The sequence below is a fragment of the Nymphaea colorata genome, chromosome 2, assembly GCF_008831285.2.
Source record: "Nymphaea colorata isolate Beijing-Zhang1983 chromosome 2, ASM883128v2, whole genome shotgun sequence".
Lineage (NCBI taxonomy): Eukaryota > Viridiplantae > Streptophyta > Magnoliopsida > Nymphaeales > Nymphaeaceae > Nymphaea > Nymphaea colorata.
The window spans coordinates 30,747,774-30,766,458 of NC_045139.1; the positions used below are offsets into that span (position 1 = coordinate 30,747,774).

Below are 18,685 nucleotides of genomic sequence, written 5' to 3' on the forward strand. Positions count from 1 at the left end.
ATTAAAGTGACTGCTACCTAATTTACTACAATTTGGTCCCGAGATCCATAACCAGAAAATAATGGCAGCATTGGCCCTCTTGTGAGATTTTCTCTTTGTGATGCTTTCTGTGATGCTTTTGAGTGAGAAGGAAGACAAATCATCCAATCCAAAGCTAAAGCTTCCACACAACCTGTGATGCTTTTGAGTGAGAACGAAGACAAATCATCCAATCCAAAGCTAAAGCTTCCACACAACCTCTTGTTTTTTAAGGTTAACATTTGATTTATGTGTCTCAGAATGTTATCTTTGTTTGAGTTTCAACTTGCGTATCAGTGAACCATTTTTTACAATACAAAAGGTTGATGCTTCGATACTTGAAAATGAATACTTACCACCTACCAACCCCCACTCTAAACCATTGCACCAGCCCTCTTAACTACATAGAAGTCTTTTGCTACACCATAACATGGAAGACCTGTTCCTATCTTTTATCAAAGAGTATTTTGATAGTTTTATGAGAAAATTTTATTTTAGATTTCACTTTTGCCCTTACAAGGGGATGGTCCATTTAACTAATAGAGACATTTTAATCATCTTTAGTCCATAATGCATGGTCCCTAACAAAGGACCTTAGCATATAACCAACTGTTTGTAACAGGAAAATTTAGAAAAAAAAAAACTCACTTGACATTAAGATCAAACCATTGTCTCTCAAAATGTAAAAAACACCTTTTTATTGGCATCAAGGACCTTCCTTCCTTCCTTACACCAAAAAGCAGCCTGCCATTTTCCTGAAAGCCTGCATTTCACTGTTCCCTGTAGTCCAAGACTCTCACATGGTTGACACATAAACAACTCGATAGTTGAACCTATTCCAGTGAGATTTCCTTAAATGGCCGGCCCCTCACATTTATCAATCTTTCCAATACTACATCACCGAGCTTGTCGACAAGTATACAGCATCCACAGTACTTGCGTCCCCGAAGTTTTGCTTTCTTCTCAGTTTTTTCTGGCTCCTTTAGAGAAGAATCCCAAGTTTTTGAACTGCCACCAAGAGGAACTCTTCTTATAAGATCTGTTCTAAAGGGTTCCTGCTCTTACAATTCATAGCTCACCAGATCATGGCCAAGCCCAGGCTGCTCGAGCCACTTACTCTAGGAAGAGTGGTGGGAGATGTTGTTGATACCTTCACGCCAAGCGTCACCATGAAAGTAACTTACAGCTCCAGCAAGCTGCAGGTGTGCAATGGTCACGAGTACCCGCCTTCTTCGTTGTCCAAGAAGCCTAGAGTTGAAGTTGGTGGTGAAGATATGAGGCATTTCTTCACATTGGTGAGTGTTAAGCTGTAATCGCGAAGGAGCGCACCATTAATTTCTTGAACTCTGCAATTTGCATCTGTATTTACAGAGAACAGACATCGTTTTTCTCGAGTTCTTATACTTCATGGTTGTTTTATTTTCTCTTTTCGATTTCTTATTTCTTATTACTTGTTTGTTATGCTTGTTGAAGATGATGATAGATCCAGACTCACCGAGCCCCAGTGAGCCGTACTTAGGCGAACATCTTCACTGGTAAGCAGGATTCCCGCAGAAACTCCATACTAACCCAAAAGGATGAAAAAAAACTTGACAGCATGTGAAACTATGACATAGCAGATGCATTTTCCGGCGGCAGATCGGTGTGTCTGGGCCTATGTAGCGGTGAGATTTAGCCGAACATCGAGGCATATGTAGTTTACATGTGGCTTAACTAATCCGTCACTTTCACTTCACTAAAATGTATCCTCCCACTATATATATATATATATATATATATATATATATATATATATATATATATATATCATTTTTGATACGACTCAAAACTGGACTCATGGTGCCAAGCCTCCCACTCAACTCTGGTGTTGTGGGCAGCGGGGATTCAAGTAAAATAGTAGTTGAATGAGCACATACAGATGTGATCTAGACGCTGCAGTAATCATTTACTTCATAAACTAAACACTTTCATGTCATGTGTCGACATCTACTTGAGTAAGTACTTCCAGATAATTAAGATATTCATGAGGACAACAACGCCGACTGGGGACTTCAAGCAATGATTTTGACCATGAGAAGGGCCATTGCTTCCTTTAAACTATCTTGAAATAACGTCTGTAAGACGAAATTAAATCATCTTCAACTTTTTGCTGATATATTCCAATGTAAGAAATATTTATTGATTGCAGGATTGTCACGAACATTCCTGGCACCACCGACGCTTCTTTCGGTAAGAAAAACTTCTGCTTTTTCTGCAATTTATGACTTCCTGCTGCAAATTAAGAAGCACCAACATCGTTCCTAATGGCGATGGGCATGTACATATAGGCACAGAGGTAGTGAACTATGAGATGCCAAAGCCAAGCATAGGCGTTCACAGGTACGTGTTCGTGCTGTTCAAACAGAAGGAAAGGCGGCCTGTCATCACCCCGCCAGCGTCACGGGACCGTTTCAATACCAGATGGTTCGCGGAGGAATACCGCTTGGGCCTTCCTGTTGCTGCTGTTTACTTCTATGCAAGGAGGGAACCAGCTGCCAAGAGACGCTGGTGATATATATATATATATATATATATATAGAGAGAGAGAGAGAGAGAGGTCGAAGATTCATGGTGCTTCAACAATGTGGTTGTTTTTATGGTCTACGCACCATATTGGTTATCTTCCTTCCCTTTTGTTAATCATGAACTCCAATCATCATGTCTCTTGCAGTGGTCTTGAAATGTCATTTTCTCCTGCAGATTGAAGTCATCTGTCTCCCTGTCTCTGTTATGCAAAAAACTTATTTCCTTTGATTATATATTTTTACCATATTGTTTACTAGATATTACATGTAATAAGAGAATATAGCCTAAGAAAAGGTGAAAATTGTGATTTACCTTTCCTATATCTATAGGCGAGCCTGTGCATTTGTGTTTGCTAAAAGCAGTGGCGGAGCCACATATGGGCTGTCCACTGCAGCCCTTCAAAAGTCATCATGTTTCGAAGATAAGTTTAGAAGTGTCGATCAGTTGGTAAGATAATTTGAGGTACCTCACCGAAGGGTCCCCCTGTCGCCAGACTGCCCCGGCAAAGTTGGGTTGCCATCCGTCCGCTCCAGTTGGCTCCATGCCGGAGCTGACCGGAGAAGGTACAGGTTTTGGACTGGGGCTCAGGCCGCGTTCTGCCGCTTGACCGCAACGTTTCAGGCAGTCTACAGGGCGCGCGACCTACGTCACCTGCTCGTAGAGCGTAACGTGTCCTACGTATTCCCAGATTGTCGTTACGGTGATGCTCTGGCGTCAAGACTCCGGCCAGTGCAGGTCAGTGGGAAGCGTCCTGCAATTTGGGACCTGAGAAGATGACGGTGGAACCGCCCTTTTTCCTAAAGGGGGTTCCCCCAACCGGCCCACTCACAGAAGAGGAGACGGACCCTTGCAGGGGGCTGGGTGGTCGCTGCCTGCACCAGGGCAAAGGGCAATCTCACAAACACGCGGTCGGATTTATCGTGGACGCAGATCCAGATTGTTGTGCATCTAAATGATAGTTCCATACTTAAATCAACATAAGTTTGCAAAAGCAATGAAAGGACATCTATTAAAGACGTGTCGGGAAACCGTATTCTGCAGGTAATTAAAGAGACGAGGTAAACCTTTGATCTATAGAAATTGAACAATTCGTAGATCACAAGTAGCAACCAAGAAAGGAAAAGCACCGGCAAGATTTTACTTCCTTGGACTCTTTAGCTTGCAGCAACAACTGAACAGAATTACCCAACACAAGCATGCTCAGCAAATCACAGACAAGCAACCTGTTCTTTCCTACTGAAACGGAATTACCCAACACAAGCTTGCCCTTCAAAACACAAACAAGCAACCTGTTCTTCCCTACATACTTACACATCACACCAAACAAAATAGCGTACCCAAAAAATGAACCCCACCAAAAAGCAAAAAAAATCAGAAAATGCAAATAATGAACGATCATTCTATGCAAATGATGAACAATCATTATTGAGGGGTTGGTGCAAAGTGGACAGCGGTAGGCAGTTAGCCTTTGTTTAAAACACTTGTATATAACTCTTTATGATTCAAAAGCAAAGCAAGTTGAAATATAATGAAAACATCCATCATAAGATAAGAGAAAAGAACGAGGCTTCAACCTTTACTCAAGTGATGGGATTTAATCACAAGGAAATGAGCATAAGCTTTTTAATTGTGTTGTGTTGAAGTAGAGCGATAGAGTTAGTTGCATATATTCACATGTATCGACAGGAAATAGGTCTCTGTCTCACTTCTCTCTCACTTAGGAAATAGGTCTCCTTTTCTCACTAGGTGATGGGTACTAAGTGATGGGTAGTGCAACCAGCTAAGTTGAGTGGCGTGTTATAATCTTAAGATTAAGGATCTCATTATTAGACCAAGTGGACTGGTTCTTATTCCCGCCCTCTCCTCTCCTCTTTCTCTCTCTCACCCGATCACACGAACGATGACACAAGCACAAAAAAGGAGAAGAAGCTTGTCACATTCTGTTGACTTAGATTGATTGAATTGGTTGCATATATTTTTATATTCACATGTATCAGCAGGGAAGTGGTCTCTATCTCTCTCTCAAATGAAGACAATATCCTAAAATTGTTAAAATAAAATGGGATCAATCACATTAGAACAACATTACCCAATAAGAACTACTGAATGTAGGATACTAAATGAACAGGGACAAAAATGATCTGGGACCATGACTGGCACTCGGAAAACATAACCGATGGCATGCGGAAGGGAACTTGTACTGATGTCAGTATCACGACAGATCTACTTTCTGCTTTTTTGATCTCTCATGCAAGTCATCATTTTTCTTCTTTCTACGCTCTCTCTTCATCCCCTTCATTTTGTGGGATGGTACCACAGTTCCAACCTGAACATGCAGAACCAGAAATAGATTAAATATATCCAGCCAAACTATACATTTGAGGACATGAAGAGAAACATGGTCACTAGAAAGCAACGAAAGAAATGTGGGGAGAAAGAAAAACCTGTTGATCTGGAACATATATCTTCCCTATTCTTCCTTCTATGATGTCACCACTCACATTCTTTTGCTGTAAAGATGAAAAGGAGGTTGGTTTAAGCAGGAGAAAGAAAAAACTGAACACTTGTGCAAGGAACTACAATTAACGAAAAGGCTATGAAAAAACCTTTTTCTTTAGTTTGTCAGAAGGAGTCTTCATGGCCTCCTTCCTTAGATCATCATTCGGAAGGCGATGTCGTCGGACCACCAAATTCATGGATGGGCCAATTTCTACCAGTTCAATTCTAGGAATGGATGTGCCCGACTTTTTAAGCTGAATAGCACAGTGCATGAGAACCACTTTGTTTGATGACACAGCAGTACATACAAACGCTCTATCAACCCCTGCAAGGTTAAGATATTCTACCACCTGCATATAGATAAAACCCAGATTCAACAGCAAGAAGGTGATAAGAAATAAAAGGTCCCTGATTTCCATACCTCCCCTCTGAAAAGATCAAGTAAGGTCTCCTTCAAATGTTTCATCTCTTCAACAGTCTCAAAGCCTTCTCCAATAAATGCAAAAAAAGGTTTTGAACCCACTCGAGGAGCAAACTTCTTATCATAGGAGAATGACTCCATTGACTTATAGTCTTCGACTCCAACTTCAATTAGATCATATACATGGTTATCAAACAAACGTCCCAGAACAAGGTTGTTTGGCCGCTTTTTTGAATGTGAACCAAACTACATAAACAGACAAACCAATTAAGTGTTTCGGTTTACATACTCCATAAAGCAGTCCTAGTGCAAGAAAACTACAGAAAGCAGCTCGTAAGATAATGGCATACACTCAACCAACTGACGAGAACAAAATATCATGGTGATGATGGTGAAAATGAGTTGTGACTTCATACAGTGGATAAATATTTACAATATAAACTTCAATGGAACTACATTATCAACCCCACCTAAATGTTTAGCTCACATTAACTTAAAAACAACCAAAACTGCAAGAAACACATAGAAGATAGCATCATTGTGCTGGTCAAACAGGCCACTAGGACCATACAACAATTGCAAGGTAGACCTAGATATATATATATATAGAACCTGGGCTACTAACATAGAGGAAAGGGTAACACCAACATTGAAGAATTGGTCTACCTGACAAAGATCCTCCTACACCTAAATTTGTGGATGTTTGTCCAGGATATCACGTCACAAGGACACGTAAAAGACAAAGGCTGACTAAATTTTTGCTGCTCTTTTGTCACTTGGCAGAATATTGGGAGCATAGATAGCTCCTGAATAATACCCAGTGGATGTGTAAAATCAAGAAAAGCAAGGTGGAACCTCTGGAGAAAGTATTTTCCCAAAAGCTTCCAGTAGTTCTATCTATCTCTTAATGAGCTAATGGGCTAAAACAGGACAGATGTAACATTTGAGATTGACAAATATTTACTTTAACTAACTACCAGAAAAGCCAGGCAACCACTGTCAACTTTAACAATAGAAGATGAGCCACCTATTTATTTCTTTCCTTGTACTAAAAAAAACTGGAAAACCCAGCTCTGTGCTGACTCTGTTGGAGAAGGTTAAACAAACAGACCAAATATTTCCTTTAATATGACATTGTCAACAAAAGACGATTTATGGTTTGCAGTTACAAGAAAACATCCTAAGATTCTAGATTTTCGCCATAAAACTCAATTCTGAATTATATTCACATTACAAAGGAGCAAGGTTTTCTTCTTTACTTATCCATTGGTATGCAAACTATTTTGTTTCACTCATTCTGTCATTAAAATTGTCAAGCTATTCAACTCCTCACGGTAGTTCCTTTATTTATTATTTAAATTTTTCAATGAAGACCTAGCATTTGTTATGGTGTAAACAACCAGATACACCTATACCTTCGACCGTAAATATCTCCACTATGGTGCTAACCACCACCAAAACCCAGCTTTTGGGCTTTACAGTCCACCCAGAGAGAGAGTACATCAAATACAGATCAAGGCTTGAACTAAAGAGAAAGCACCAAACGTAACAAGGAAAGAAACGTAACTTATATATGCAAATTGCAAGGAATAAAGAATAATGACTGGAAAAATCAAGGACAGAGTCTACGCGCAATTGATCTTACCACAAATAGACTGCAATCCGTCTTAAGAGAAAAGAATTCAAGCGAGGTTTCTCCACCACTCTCAAATGGCTTTATCTTATCATTTTTCTTGGTAAACCTAATGGCACCCCCTCCTGCTCTTTTGAGGCGATAGATGTCAGCCAGAACAGAGCTCAACACATTGCTGGTTTTCGTGCCCTGAAGTATGAGAGTCTTCTTCGCATTTTCCACCTGCACCATTAACAGCAAACCAAAAAATATAAATAGCATGAACTAGAACTCCCAATTGGTACTTGCATTTGTCGATAAACCAAGAAGAACCCCATGCTACCATGTAGATAATCCCCAACTTATTCAGTTTCTCTGAACAACCGGATTTGGGGACACACCAACCTATCCAGCAAAGTAAAATAACTTGGAAATCAAACCTAATTATGAACTTTTAGATCCCCATTAAGAAGATGATAGGAAATTGTCTACAACCGCATGCAAACGTTAACGAGGAAACGAACTCAAGAAACGCTGGCACAAGAAAGAGAAGAAGAATACAAGTTTGGGCGCCCGCTTCTCGATCTCTCTTTGGGCTTTCTTCGTTTTCGGTGTGACCACCTTCAACATTTTCACTTGTGTTTCTTCACTGCAACGAAAATCAATAGCTAACTGAGAATTAAAACAAAGCCAAACTTCGGAAACATCTTGGAATCTAATCTTCGCAAAATCACCAAAAAGGAGAACACGAGAGAGAGAGAGAGAAGCCAACAAAGAAGGAAACGGTGAACTCAAACGCTGGGACGCAGCAGGCGCTTCAGGCAGTGGGAGGGAAGTGCTTCTCCCTCCAAGCAGAAACCCAGGGCTTGGTTTCTTTTTCTTCCTCTCTAGGGTTTATGACAGACTACCGGGAGCATCCGAGAATCCAACCGCTTATATCGCGCTAGGCTCGTTGACAACGAACCCAGCTCGAACCCCTCCAGACAATTAAGCTGCTCCTTGTAAAAAATAGTGTACATGAACATTAATAAAATATTTGTCAGTCCGTTAAATTTCCACGTATTTTATTTAGCCGTTCGGCTGAGAATTGTAAAAATAAATAATAATAGTATAAAAAATTTCCTAACGGTTAGGGTGAGTGGTTCAAGATCGTTGGTTGTTCATCTTAGAACATGACAGTGACTCATTCAAAATTTAAACATGAGTCTGTAAAAAAAAAAGGTGAACCACCCACCTTGCCGCCCAATACATTACCATCTCTTTAAAAAATCAAACTTGATATAATGATCAAATATTGTCTATACACCATAATAAAATGAATCCAACCTTTTACCAAATTGGGTATTGGTGCAAGGTAGGAGTTGATATGCAGCCAGCTTTTATTTTGAATTTTTGAAGCATCAACTCTTTGTGTTATAAAATGAAAAACAACATGTTGCAGAGCAGCACCCCAAAGCACCATAGCAAACCCTATACCATTAAGATAAGAGGAGGGGGTGGACGAGGGTGATGGCTGTAATTCACCTTGCTAGATCGACTAAGCGGACCTTACTGACCATTTACATTTCTAATTAAAGCACCAACCATTGGGACCTTATCATGCAACATAAACGTATGAGAATGCCTCAATTTGGCGAAGCAAGCCGTCCATCATTCCAGGGTGCTTGATGGGGGCGGAGAAATAAAACAAATTTTTCATGTGGGCGGTACTTGAAAGTTTTCACTAAAAAGAAATGTCAGATATTAAAAAAAAAAAAAGGAAAACCGTGAATCTTATAAGAAAGAAAAAAATATCTCTAGATTTGTATTTTCAGTGTTTTGTTGTATGAGTGTACTGTTCAGGTAAAATTGTTCAGCAATGTACACCTTGAAATGTTTTCCTTTTTCCTTATTCATCAAACATCCACTTACACCTTAAAGGCTTGAAGCTGTTGAAATATGTGTTGGTTTCCTGGCCATGTCCCCAAAGCAGATATGGCAGCACGCCCAGCTATTGGGCAGTCTTCGTTGGGCTTGTGATCGGATGTAGAAGAGAAGACTTTAGCCTGGGTGTTATACTCTGCAAGAAAGCACAGGAAGGCATTCACATTTGTTTTGTTCATTGGGTGGCTGAGTTATGGAACAGAGTCATTGTTCATTGGGTGGCTGAGTTATGGAATAGAGTCAGTGGAAGAGATAGACATTCATATCGAGGGAGGAGAGGCACCTGCCCAATTGGAGGGCCAAAGAAACGGTTTTATATGTATCTAAATGAGCCTTTGGCAAGTAATGGCTACTCGCACATTCTTCTTAGATGGGTGTCATCAAGTGCCCCAAGTTGAAAATAAAATATTAGGAAATTAATGTTTCAAGTAAATGGAATGATCATCCCACCACCCAAAGCAAGGCCCGAAGGCCCCCATTCCCCCTGCCTCCAGGGACATGAGCTACGTTGGTGCTAAAGATCTACCTTATATAAGCCCACGGAAATTGATGTTAGAAGCAAAAAAAAGATCAATGTTTTCTATTCTTCGGCGGATCTGGTCTCATGTTTTTCTTTACCTTTGTAGGAACCATGATCTTTACGGAGTATTTAATATAAAACTAGTTATTGAATCGTGATGAATTCATCCAAGATGTATGGAGCAAGGAAAAATATCAATGATGGTTATTGAAATATAAACACATTCGAGATACGGCCAGTTGCGACCTTTTGTTTTGAAAACATATGTAGTAAACAGAATTGGAAATAACACATGGTTGGAGCTTGGTTCTGCATTATGATAATGAAAAAATAATATTTACGACGCCATACGTTCTTTTCCTAACAACCAACAATGCAAAAGCATCAGCCATGATGATGTGCTGGGTCGAATGGTCAAATTCATTGGCCAATGCCACCATTAGCTTAATTAAGAAAACGGCCTTTGAATTCTCAAAATGATGACTATGAACAAGGAGAATGAGAGTAAATTTTGGGTTTTAGGTATGGCTCAAAGTTCGAATTGGATGGACAATTACAAGAACCTGTCCTTTTTGCTTTTTCCACCCTGACAAGCAAAAGATCACCTGGCAAGCAAATAACTTACAGCTAACAAGAGGAGTACTCTCTCTCTCTCGCTCACGCCTGGTGCAATTAGCATACATGCAGGTATAAAGCTAGTACTGGAAACGACCCCATACAACTTTTTGTTACCAATAATTGCTGTTGAAAAATTCTGCATTTGCCTGTAATACAATTTCTTCTCTGAATTCTATCTATCAGCTTGCGTCAGCTGGCCAACCTCGTTCTGCGCACTAAGAATCTGGGCAGTGAAGCACACACAGTGAGAAGCTGCATTATGCTGCCTAACATGACAGGTGATTTCCCAGAAACCATTTTCTATTTTACATAAATAGCAAGGACAATCAAACACCTATTTCCAGATCACACTGATGCTCTCTGTGGCAAGTCCTGCGGTGTCGAAAAAGCTTCGTACAGCCAATTTTTCCAATTTTCGGCCCTTCAATTCTGTCCTGCTGAACTGGAGCATTTTCTGGTAGTTGAGGTGTTCTACCGCTATTCTCATCATGATGGCATTCAGGGTCACTATGGCATGTACATGAAGGTAATGTGAAAGAAGCAAATGGAGTACAAGAGACGGGACAGGACATATTTGAAGAAACAGAAGCAACACAGCTCTTGCGTAAGTCAGACCTATCATCATTGGCAGAAGACGCAGTGCAGGCATGACCCTGAAGCATGCATGCAGTGCAGAGATGAAGAGAGTGGTTCAGTTTCCGATCTTTGGTGGGAGAGCAAGCCAGTTTGACAAAAGAAACAATCCCATTTCGACAAAGAGGACATGGAATGGAACCAGGAGGACTAATGGCGCCAGATCTGATGTTGCTAGTTGAGCACAGGTAAAGGGCACACTTGATACAGAATTCATGAGCACAACCTGAAAATACAGAAAATTAGCTCTTTCAGTTCCAGAACAATTACAGTACAAGGAGTATGTGAAGACTTTCTAAAAGAAATTGACAACGATAGTAGTGTTGAATTGGTCCCCAGCAGAATTATAAAAGTTATTTCAACAAGCACATGAAACTAAAAGCAAAATGCACTGAGCAGTTATATCTTTACTGATACCTAAAATAAACAATCATATGCAACACATCCAAGTAACTGTAAATGTAGTCAACTATAGTACCCACCAACAGTTCAACTACAAGCCAAACAGACCAAGTTAAATTATTAGTAGGAAAAGCTGTTCACAGTTGAGAATTTGACTTCAAGGCCAAAAGAGTGTCAGAAAGAGGAGAAGAGGAGCCATGAGAGAGAAAGAAATGCAACTCACTAAGAATCACCAAATATGATGGCAACTGAAGTGTCCAGTTCAGATGAAACAGCGACCAAGGAATGGGACCATATTTGAGCCATTTTATCTTGACTAATTTGTTTCACAGTGACAAGTGTAAGCTTGCCCAAGACAAATTTAATGGACCTTTGCTTCTTACCATGCTGCAGTTCTTTTCCATAATACACTGTACCGTTGTTAATACTCACTAAAAGCTTCAAAATGCAGATTGTTGCAAAAAGCTTTCTGCCTCCTAGTGGACTGATTTTTAGAAAAATCTCACCATTGAATGATAATGAAAGAGATTTTGCCAAGGTTAACCTCATTGTATGTTGGTTGAGTCAATCAAACATCAGTTGGCCGTCCATTACAGTCCCCTCCCCCTCCCCCCCACACAACAAACCTCCCTCCACCCACCCCCAAAACAACAACCAACCAACCAAAAACCAAAAAAAAAAAAAAAAAGACCTTGTCACAGTTCAATCTACATACGTCAAATATATTAGAGGTTCTTGTACTTGAGCTGAGAAGTACATGCTAAGGTAAATAGTGCCTTAAGACTTGGAATTAATCCTTATTTAATTGTGCACCTCCTTTATCTATAGTAATGGTGATCTCAAATGTTGTCAGTGTTGTTTTTTATTGAAGTGACATAATTCGAACTGTTTTGATCACTGATGTACTAAAATCTAGAAAGATAAACATACATGCTAACGTACATGACCATAAAAGGAAATATGTATAGAGAAGAAATATGCAAGAAACAGAGTACCGAATGCAATCAGTTTTCCCTAAAAATTCAAAACAGAAATAGGATTCTCTCTCCCTCGCACACATAGACACAGACACACACAGGTACAATCTTAAACAACACTAGTCCAACAATTTAGATAACATTGATCTTTTGAATATCTTACAAAGCAAACAAAACATGCACTGTAACCAGCCATCAGCTCCAAAAAAGACTGCAGTTTAATAGCTCCAATACCAAGGTTTGGGCAAGAAAGAAGAATGAAAAAGCAAAAGTCCCACTCATAAGAATTTGAAACCAGACGGGACAGCAGTATTCAGCACCAGAAAATATAGAACTAACCTTCAGCAGCAACCATGCAAGATCTCTCTAGGCAGACAGCACAAAGATCATCATCATCAGTTAAGTCTCCAGCAGATTGTAGCCCACACTCCCTGCATAGAAAAGCTAGTGAGTCTACAAAAGGTGAAAACTCAATCACGTCGAGTAATAGAAAAAAGTGATTCGGGAAGGTGAAAACTAGTCATTAGTCAAATGAAGTTAACTAAAATGAAAGCTTGCAGTTGATATTAAATGATTTCAGAAATCATTAATCAGAAAAGGAAATAAAATCTCGAATTAATGGGACAATAACATCCAAAGAACTACTACCACCAGCAGAGGGTAAAATGTATATAAAACTAAGAATATCAACCAATATACCATTGAGTACCATTCTTGGATTTTTGTTGGTGAGTTTTTTCCAGGGTGTTAAAAGGAAAGCTTGTTTTCCTCTGGAAATTTCAAAAAGCTAAATATATAAATAACAAAAAATGCGAAATTTTGAGATTTTCTATCAATTTCCTTGCAAGAACACAGATAAAAACTCAAACTAGTTGCTAAAATGTTAAAACAAACCACAAATGTTCAAACTTCAAAAATATATTAAAAAAATGTTTTTTTGACAATTCTTGTGATAATATTGTAATATTTCCACAATATTTTTCTTTTCACGATATTTTCAAAATATCACACTTTTCTCACCTTTTCCTTGTTTTAAGGTTTTTAACACGATTAAAAAAAAGGAAAACATATCTGTGACATTGCTATATACTAGGAAAAACATCAAAGCATCTAAAATCACAAGTAGGCTAGAAAATTTAGCTACCTATTGCATGACCAATCAAACCAAAGAAAAATAGTTTGAGAGAATAATATAACGAAAGTCAGTATGTGAAATAAAATCAGCATACCTGCATAGGCGGAGTTGGTGCTTGTCCATCCCAGATGGAGGATGGCTTAATCTAAGTTTTCTGTATACATTCTTTCCTCTTCATCTTGTTCTTTTAGTTTTGTCAGACGACACAAACAGTTTCTGATGTGAAAATGTTAATCTAAGTTTTCCTTTTTGGTCTTTTCCTTTTTCTTTGTGGTTCGGTGGGTGAGTTGGTTAGTTGGAAGGAAGTGGCAGGTACTCTTGTCCAGAGTCCATCAGACTACTTTTGTGAACATGACTGCAGGTACAGGGACGTTCAGGTTAAATCCAGTTTAGATCAGCTATATTAGGGTAATGATGCCAGGGTCTGGTCAAAAAAAGTTTCTGCTATTCTTACCTTTCAGATCTCGATATTAATTTCTGGATTTCCCACAAGACATGACATGAGTTATGGAAGAATTCTGTAACTAATGAAGGGAAAATTTGGTGATGATTGTGAGAGAGCTCTTCTATTAACCTCCTATTGGCAACAAAACAAATCACTTGTACCATTACATGTGTCATTTCGACTACAGGGTATCCAGAGAGTGTGAGGCAATACGGAAATCAAAATGGACTATTCATGTGACAGATCAGAAACAAAGAGTGCATACTAAGCACATGTATTTTCATCTCACAAAGTAATATGGTATGCATAAACATGTTTAGACTATAGAACTTGCCACAGATTGAATTGAATAAGCAACCCCAAGGAAGTTATTTTGGATAATTTAGATGTGTTAATCAGTTGAAGTTCAAACGCGGTAACTGAAAACATGAAATCAGATAAATCAGAACAAATAAATTACCTTGCTATGCTTATTATACTTGAAAGAGGCAAGGCTAAGAACTTCGATGGTGTAAACATTCGGGGAATCACATCAGAGTCCGGTGCTAGCAGTGGTGCAAGCCAATGCCTTCCCCATGTTACCGCAATATCAAGTGGTAGCCGTCTGATGAAAACGTAAGCTTAGCATAATTAAAGTTGGTGAAAATAACGACATATGACCATTATATTGCAACAAATTATTGACAAGTGTCAAAAATGGCTACCCATCACAGTTCCTAGCAGTTCGGCTAGCACCTTTTGCAATAAGAACCTGAAAGAAACGTAACCATGAAAGGCTAAAATGAGAAACAGATTTTGAAAACAAAATATTCCAAATGGAAAGCAGAAAAATTACAGGAAGCGTACATGAAGTGAAACAGCACAATTATAAACAAAAAAGTAGTTCTGAAAAAAACCCACACTTTTTTGATAGGCTACACCCATAACATTGATAAAACCACTGGCTAAAATGCTGTGAATATCAGTATCGATGATGGACTGTTTTTATAAGATGATACATAATCAGGCTGTATTGGGCCTATTGGCCATATAGAATGGAGGTGAATCAGCAGATTTTCTATATTTATATTGAAAATGAAAACTACTTCAATCTAATTCAGACAAAAACTAAGAAAATAGCAAGATTCAGATTTGGTCTGTATCATGTCAGTGAGGGGCCATACAATAGCCATCAACCAATTCAGGTTGGCATAAGCCAATACTGACAATAAAAAGGGGATGAACATGGACTTGCCTGGCAACACTTCATATTTCCTCCACATGCAGCATAATGCAAAGGGGTGCTTCCAGCACCTGAAAGGCAAAAGGTAACAACAGATAACAGTTAACAGAAAAACAAACACAGAGAAAATCAACCAAATTAATTTCTCAAGAAATTACATGTGAGTATACTGCACCTATCAAGTCCATTGATGTACCATTGTGGAATGTCACGGCTGAACCATTTGCACTTATATCAAGAAGCAATTGCACACAATCAAAATGGCCATGCAGTGCAGCCACATGAAGAGCTGTCAGTCCCCCATCAGCATCCCAGTTCACAAACTTGGAGAGCGCACTGCAGCAAAAGAGAGCAAACTAAATATCAGTATGTCACCAAGATGGCTTTGGGGCAATATACTCAGGTGCGGAAAGAAGATATCAGAAAAAATACAAATACTTTTACATGCATATTATTATACAGCTACATGGGAGATCACATGAAGCAACAGATTTAGTATCTAACAATGTATTTTTAAATTTGTAAAAAAATAAGTAACATTCTATAAATGCAATGCCTGGACCATAGCTAAGAATCATTTTGGAGGCCAATAGAACAAAATAAATCAGGTCCATTTTTCAAAAGAAAATAAACAATAACAAATAATAACCTGTTGTATTTTTGTCTGGTGAAGCTTTCACCCATAGTCTCCGAGAAAGTAGCAGGCTCATAAGGCTCACTGGGTATAAAATCAGCAACAAGAAGCCTCATGCACCTGGCATGACCATTAGATGCTGCAAAGTGCAACGCTGTTCTACCACGGTAATCTGCTCTTGCAACCTGAATAAATTAAGCCAGTCACAGTATAGAAAGGCAAATAAACAAAAGCCATTAAGATCATGAGTCGAACAGTAGGAATCAACTATGTTAGAAGAGACTTACATTGCCCTTATACAATAGAAGCATTTGAACCACTTCCCAATGTCCATATCGACAAGCATGCATTAATGCTGTCTGCATCATAATAAACCAGAAGAATACAGAAAAACCTAAGATGATCAACAATTTGGAACCATCAATAAGATGCTAATTCATAACAAGCTCCAAATTGAGCAAAAGAAGCTACCGTTCTAAATTTCTCAGACCAACCAAACCATGATGAAGAAACAGTCTCTGTGGCAATCACTAAATTCCAACGTAGCACCGAGATAAGGTAAAGAAACAGTCAATTTTCATACAGTTTCTACCTTCAAAACCAATTCCTTATCTGACAGGATAAATCCACATCATTCTTTTCGTACACTCCGCAAGAGCCTATTAACCTTCTTGCAGAAATTGGGCAACGAACAACTAAGCAAACCAATTTAATCACAAATATAACCCCATGTCCCAACTTGGTGAAACCAGAAAATATACATCTATAGGAAGAATTTTAATCACCTGCCCACAATAATTCTTCGAATTGGAATCTGCCCCATGCTCAAGCAAGACGTTGACTATCTGTAGCAAATGCAACATAACAAAAATAAATAAATAAAACGAATGGTCAGCCAACAACTACAGTAGGAAACCCGAGAAGTCGATGGGGAAAGAGCGGGAGGAACTGTACGAACCTCGTTGTGGCCTTTTGCGGCGGCAAAATGAAGAGGAGAATTGTGGCCTCCAAACGTGGAGTATTTGGCAAGGCACGGATTGAGTTCCAGGAGCATGCGAGCTTCAATAAGGTCACCATCTCTAGCGGCAGAAACCAACCTCTCTCCGGATGCAGAACACCCAAATGAGTTACCCATTCCTCTAATCAAACCAATCAACATCGGTTTGAACCCCTCTGAAATCGGCAAACCCTCGAAAAACCCATTTAGAACTTCCCTAGTTCGCTATCGAAATGATAACCATATCACCCAACTGATCATCAAACAAAAGGAATCCCACCTTAGGATCTGAACAGAACAACAATCCTAAACGGCATTTTTCACTGACTCATTGATCAAAAATTCGTCATAGATCAAACAAATGGAGAAGACCCACATCACAAATACATCCATCAGTCCACTCAACCCACAAGAACATCCATACCAACGATCAAAGTTCCCCACAAATCGTCAAACAAGTACAACAAAACATTTGCCGAACCGTCGCTACCTACCCAAAACCGTCCTTTTAACGAGCACTGTACAAAGGAAGTACCTAACCGCTTCTTCTATCAATCTATTTTTTGGGTGGTGGTTTTGCCTTTCTCGTCAGGAACAACTCTAAAAACTCACGAATCCTGGTTGACGCTAGAGGACCGCGAACAATGAAGTGAGGAACGAAAATATAGGTTCGGTTTGCTGGCTTCTATTGACTGACATTTCGCTCTCTCTTTCTCTCTTCGGAGACGTCCGATAAATTGCGATGATTCAGAGGGAATTCTTCTCTTATGGTCGGAAGAAGAACGCGGGAATTCTTAATAAAAAAAAGGCCATTCAGAAGAACGCGGGAATTCTTAGTAAAAAAAGGCCATGGCACGCATACCCTCCCGTTCCAGGACAGATGTTGCAACATCCGAACCAAACGAGGTAAAATTTGGAAAACCTATAAATAACGGGATAATAAAATAGGACAGGACGAGGAAAAATACCACTCGAAATAGGTTCCCTCCCTCTTATTCGTCTGTCAAAATTTTACTCAAGCCTTTCCCCAAGCTAACCAGAGCTACAGCTTCTGCGTTAGGTCAAGGTTCATGTCTCCAGTACTTTTAGACTCTGGTCTACAAATACGGTTTCCAGTATATCATCTCTTATCTTTTAAACTCTTTTTGAAGATCATTAGAAGTTTATAGGAAAAAATCACGACTTTCCGATATTTAGATCCAATTTTATGAGCCAAGAACAGCAGTGCCTTGTATTTTAAAACATTTCTAAAACTCGATCCGCACATGCATCTGGGTAATATAAAATCTGGTGAAAAAGTTGGACACATTAAAGAAATTACTTCAAACTTTTCTAAGGCCTTTATGGAACTCGTTTATCACAATGGTTTAGTATAAGGTCGTCGTTTGACTCTCAGTCTCAGATCACAAAAATTCGGACTTCGCCAGGTCGCAGCCTCACAGGCTTTTGAAGAGTAATTTGAAATTACTTTTTGAAATTTATACAAAGGCATATACTTAAGTTTTGATATGATCATATTTGCTCCACTTTTCGTCTCTTCAATTTAGCCGTTTAAATTACCTAAACAATCTTCGCATATAGACATAACCAGCCGTAAATAAAAGATGAAGAAATAATATTGGTATCAAAACATTGTCTTTGTTATCTTGATATTATAAACTTCATTTAGTTGACCAACTTTTTTAGGAGGTGTTTGGATGACAAATTTTGGGATACAAAACCTGGTTTTCCCTCAAAACACCATTTCAAGAATGTTTGGAGATGTTAAATTCGAGTTTTGCTAAAACCTGCTTTTCGGAAAATCTGGTTTACACGAAGGCCTGAAAAAACTGCCTCTTTCCAAGTTTTTTAAGTAAAACTAATTTTTGTCTCTAAACCAAGTTTTTCACTTGTCATTCAAATATTCAAACCAAGTTTACAATAACAAGTTTTTAATCAGGTTTTATAAAATTTGTATATTAAAACCAAGTTTTATACTATCTTAATAAGTGAATATAATGAAATATTCATCCTACCACTCACTAAAGAGCTCAATCTCCCGCTTTACCCCTTATCTTTTAAAAG

At 38.9% G+C, this 18,685-nt stretch overlaps 3 protein-coding genes across 3 annotated transcripts; 1 reads left to right on the forward strand and 2 right to left on the reverse strand.

Annotated features, from left to right (window-relative positions):
• Positions 1-693: 693 nt before the first annotated feature.
• On the forward strand, positions 694-1,762 carry LOC116248938 (CEN-like protein 4). The gene is made up of 2 exons (XM_031621977.2): positions 694-1,313; positions 1,492-1,762. The coding sequence occupies exons 1-2, from the start codon at positions 1,104-1,106 to the stop codon at positions 1,555-1,557; spliced, it is 276 nt and encodes a 91-aa protein (XP_031477837.2). The 5' UTR covers positions 694-1,103; the 3' UTR covers positions 1,558-1,762.
• A 2,774-nt stretch (positions 1,763-4,536) lies between these two features.
• Positions 4,537-8,076, reverse strand: LOC116246932 (ribosome production factor 2 homolog). Its single transcript, XM_031618853.2, has 7 exons — positions 7,888-8,076; positions 7,677-7,764; positions 7,149-7,358; positions 5,504-5,749; positions 5,190-5,432; positions 5,028-5,093; positions 4,537-4,909 (listed from the first exon to the last, which is right to left on the reverse strand). The coding sequence occupies exons 2-7, from the start codon at positions 7,743-7,745 to the stop codon at positions 4,796-4,798; spliced, it is 948 nt and encodes a 315-aa protein (XP_031474713.1). The 5' UTR covers positions 7,746-7,764; positions 7,888-8,076; the 3' UTR covers positions 4,537-4,795.
• A 1,926-nt stretch (positions 8,077-10,002) lies between these two features.
• LOC116248931 (E3 ubiquitin-protein ligase XBAT33-like) lies at positions 10,003-17,527 on the reverse strand. The gene is made up of 10 exons (XM_031621971.2): positions 16,583-17,527; positions 16,410-16,469; positions 15,912-15,983; positions 15,640-15,809; positions 15,166-15,326; positions 15,003-15,061; positions 14,473-14,519; positions 14,229-14,372; positions 12,528-12,619; positions 10,003-11,035 (listed from the first exon to the last, which is right to left on the reverse strand). Exons 1-10 carry the CDS (start codon positions 16,781-16,783, stop codon positions 10,503-10,505), a joined length of 1,539 nt encoding a protein of 512 aa, XP_031477831.1. The 5' UTR covers positions 16,784-17,527; the 3' UTR covers positions 10,003-10,502.
• Positions 17,528-18,685: the final 1,158 nt, after the last annotated feature.

What these genes read in the sequence shown, in the direction of transcription:
- LOC116248931 (XM_031621971.2), bottom strand. Translation starts at nt 16,783, where the DNA reads ATGTTGATTGGTTTGATTAGAGGAATGGGTAACTCATTTGGGTGTTCT. An exon ending in GAAATATGAAGTGTTGCCAG is followed by an intron (nt 14,520 to 15,002) that starts GCAAGTCCATGT and finishes CGTTTCTTTCAG; the next exon opens with GTTCTTATTGCAAAAGGTGC. An exon ending in ACTGCTAGGAACTGTGATGG is followed by an intron (nt 14,373 to 14,472) that starts GTAGCCATTTTT and finishes CGTTTTCATCAG; the next exon opens with ACGGCTACCACTTGATATTG.
- LOC116246932 (XM_031618853.2), bottom strand. Translation starts at nt 7,745, where the DNA reads ATGTTGAAGGTGGTCACACCGAAAACGAAGAAAGCCCAAAGAGAGATC. An exon ending in CGGATTGCAGTCTATTTGTG is followed by an intron (nt 5,750 to 7,148) that starts GTAAGATCAATT and finishes CTGTTTATGTAG; the next exon opens with TTTGGTTCACATTCAAAAAA. An exon ending in TATATGTTCCAGATCAACAG is followed by an intron (nt 4,910 to 5,027) that starts GTTTTTCTTTCT and finishes CTGCATGTTCAG; the next exon opens with GTTGGAACTGTGGTACCATC.
- LOC116248938 (XM_031621977.2), top strand. Translation starts at nt 1,104, where the DNA reads ATGGCCAAGCCCAGGCTGCTCGAGCCACTTACTCTAGGAAGAGTGGTG. An exon ending in TGAGGCATTTCTTCACATTG is followed by an intron (nt 1,314 to 1,491) that starts GTGAGTGTTAAG and finishes TGCTTGTTGAAG; the next exon opens with ATGATGATAGATCCAGACTC.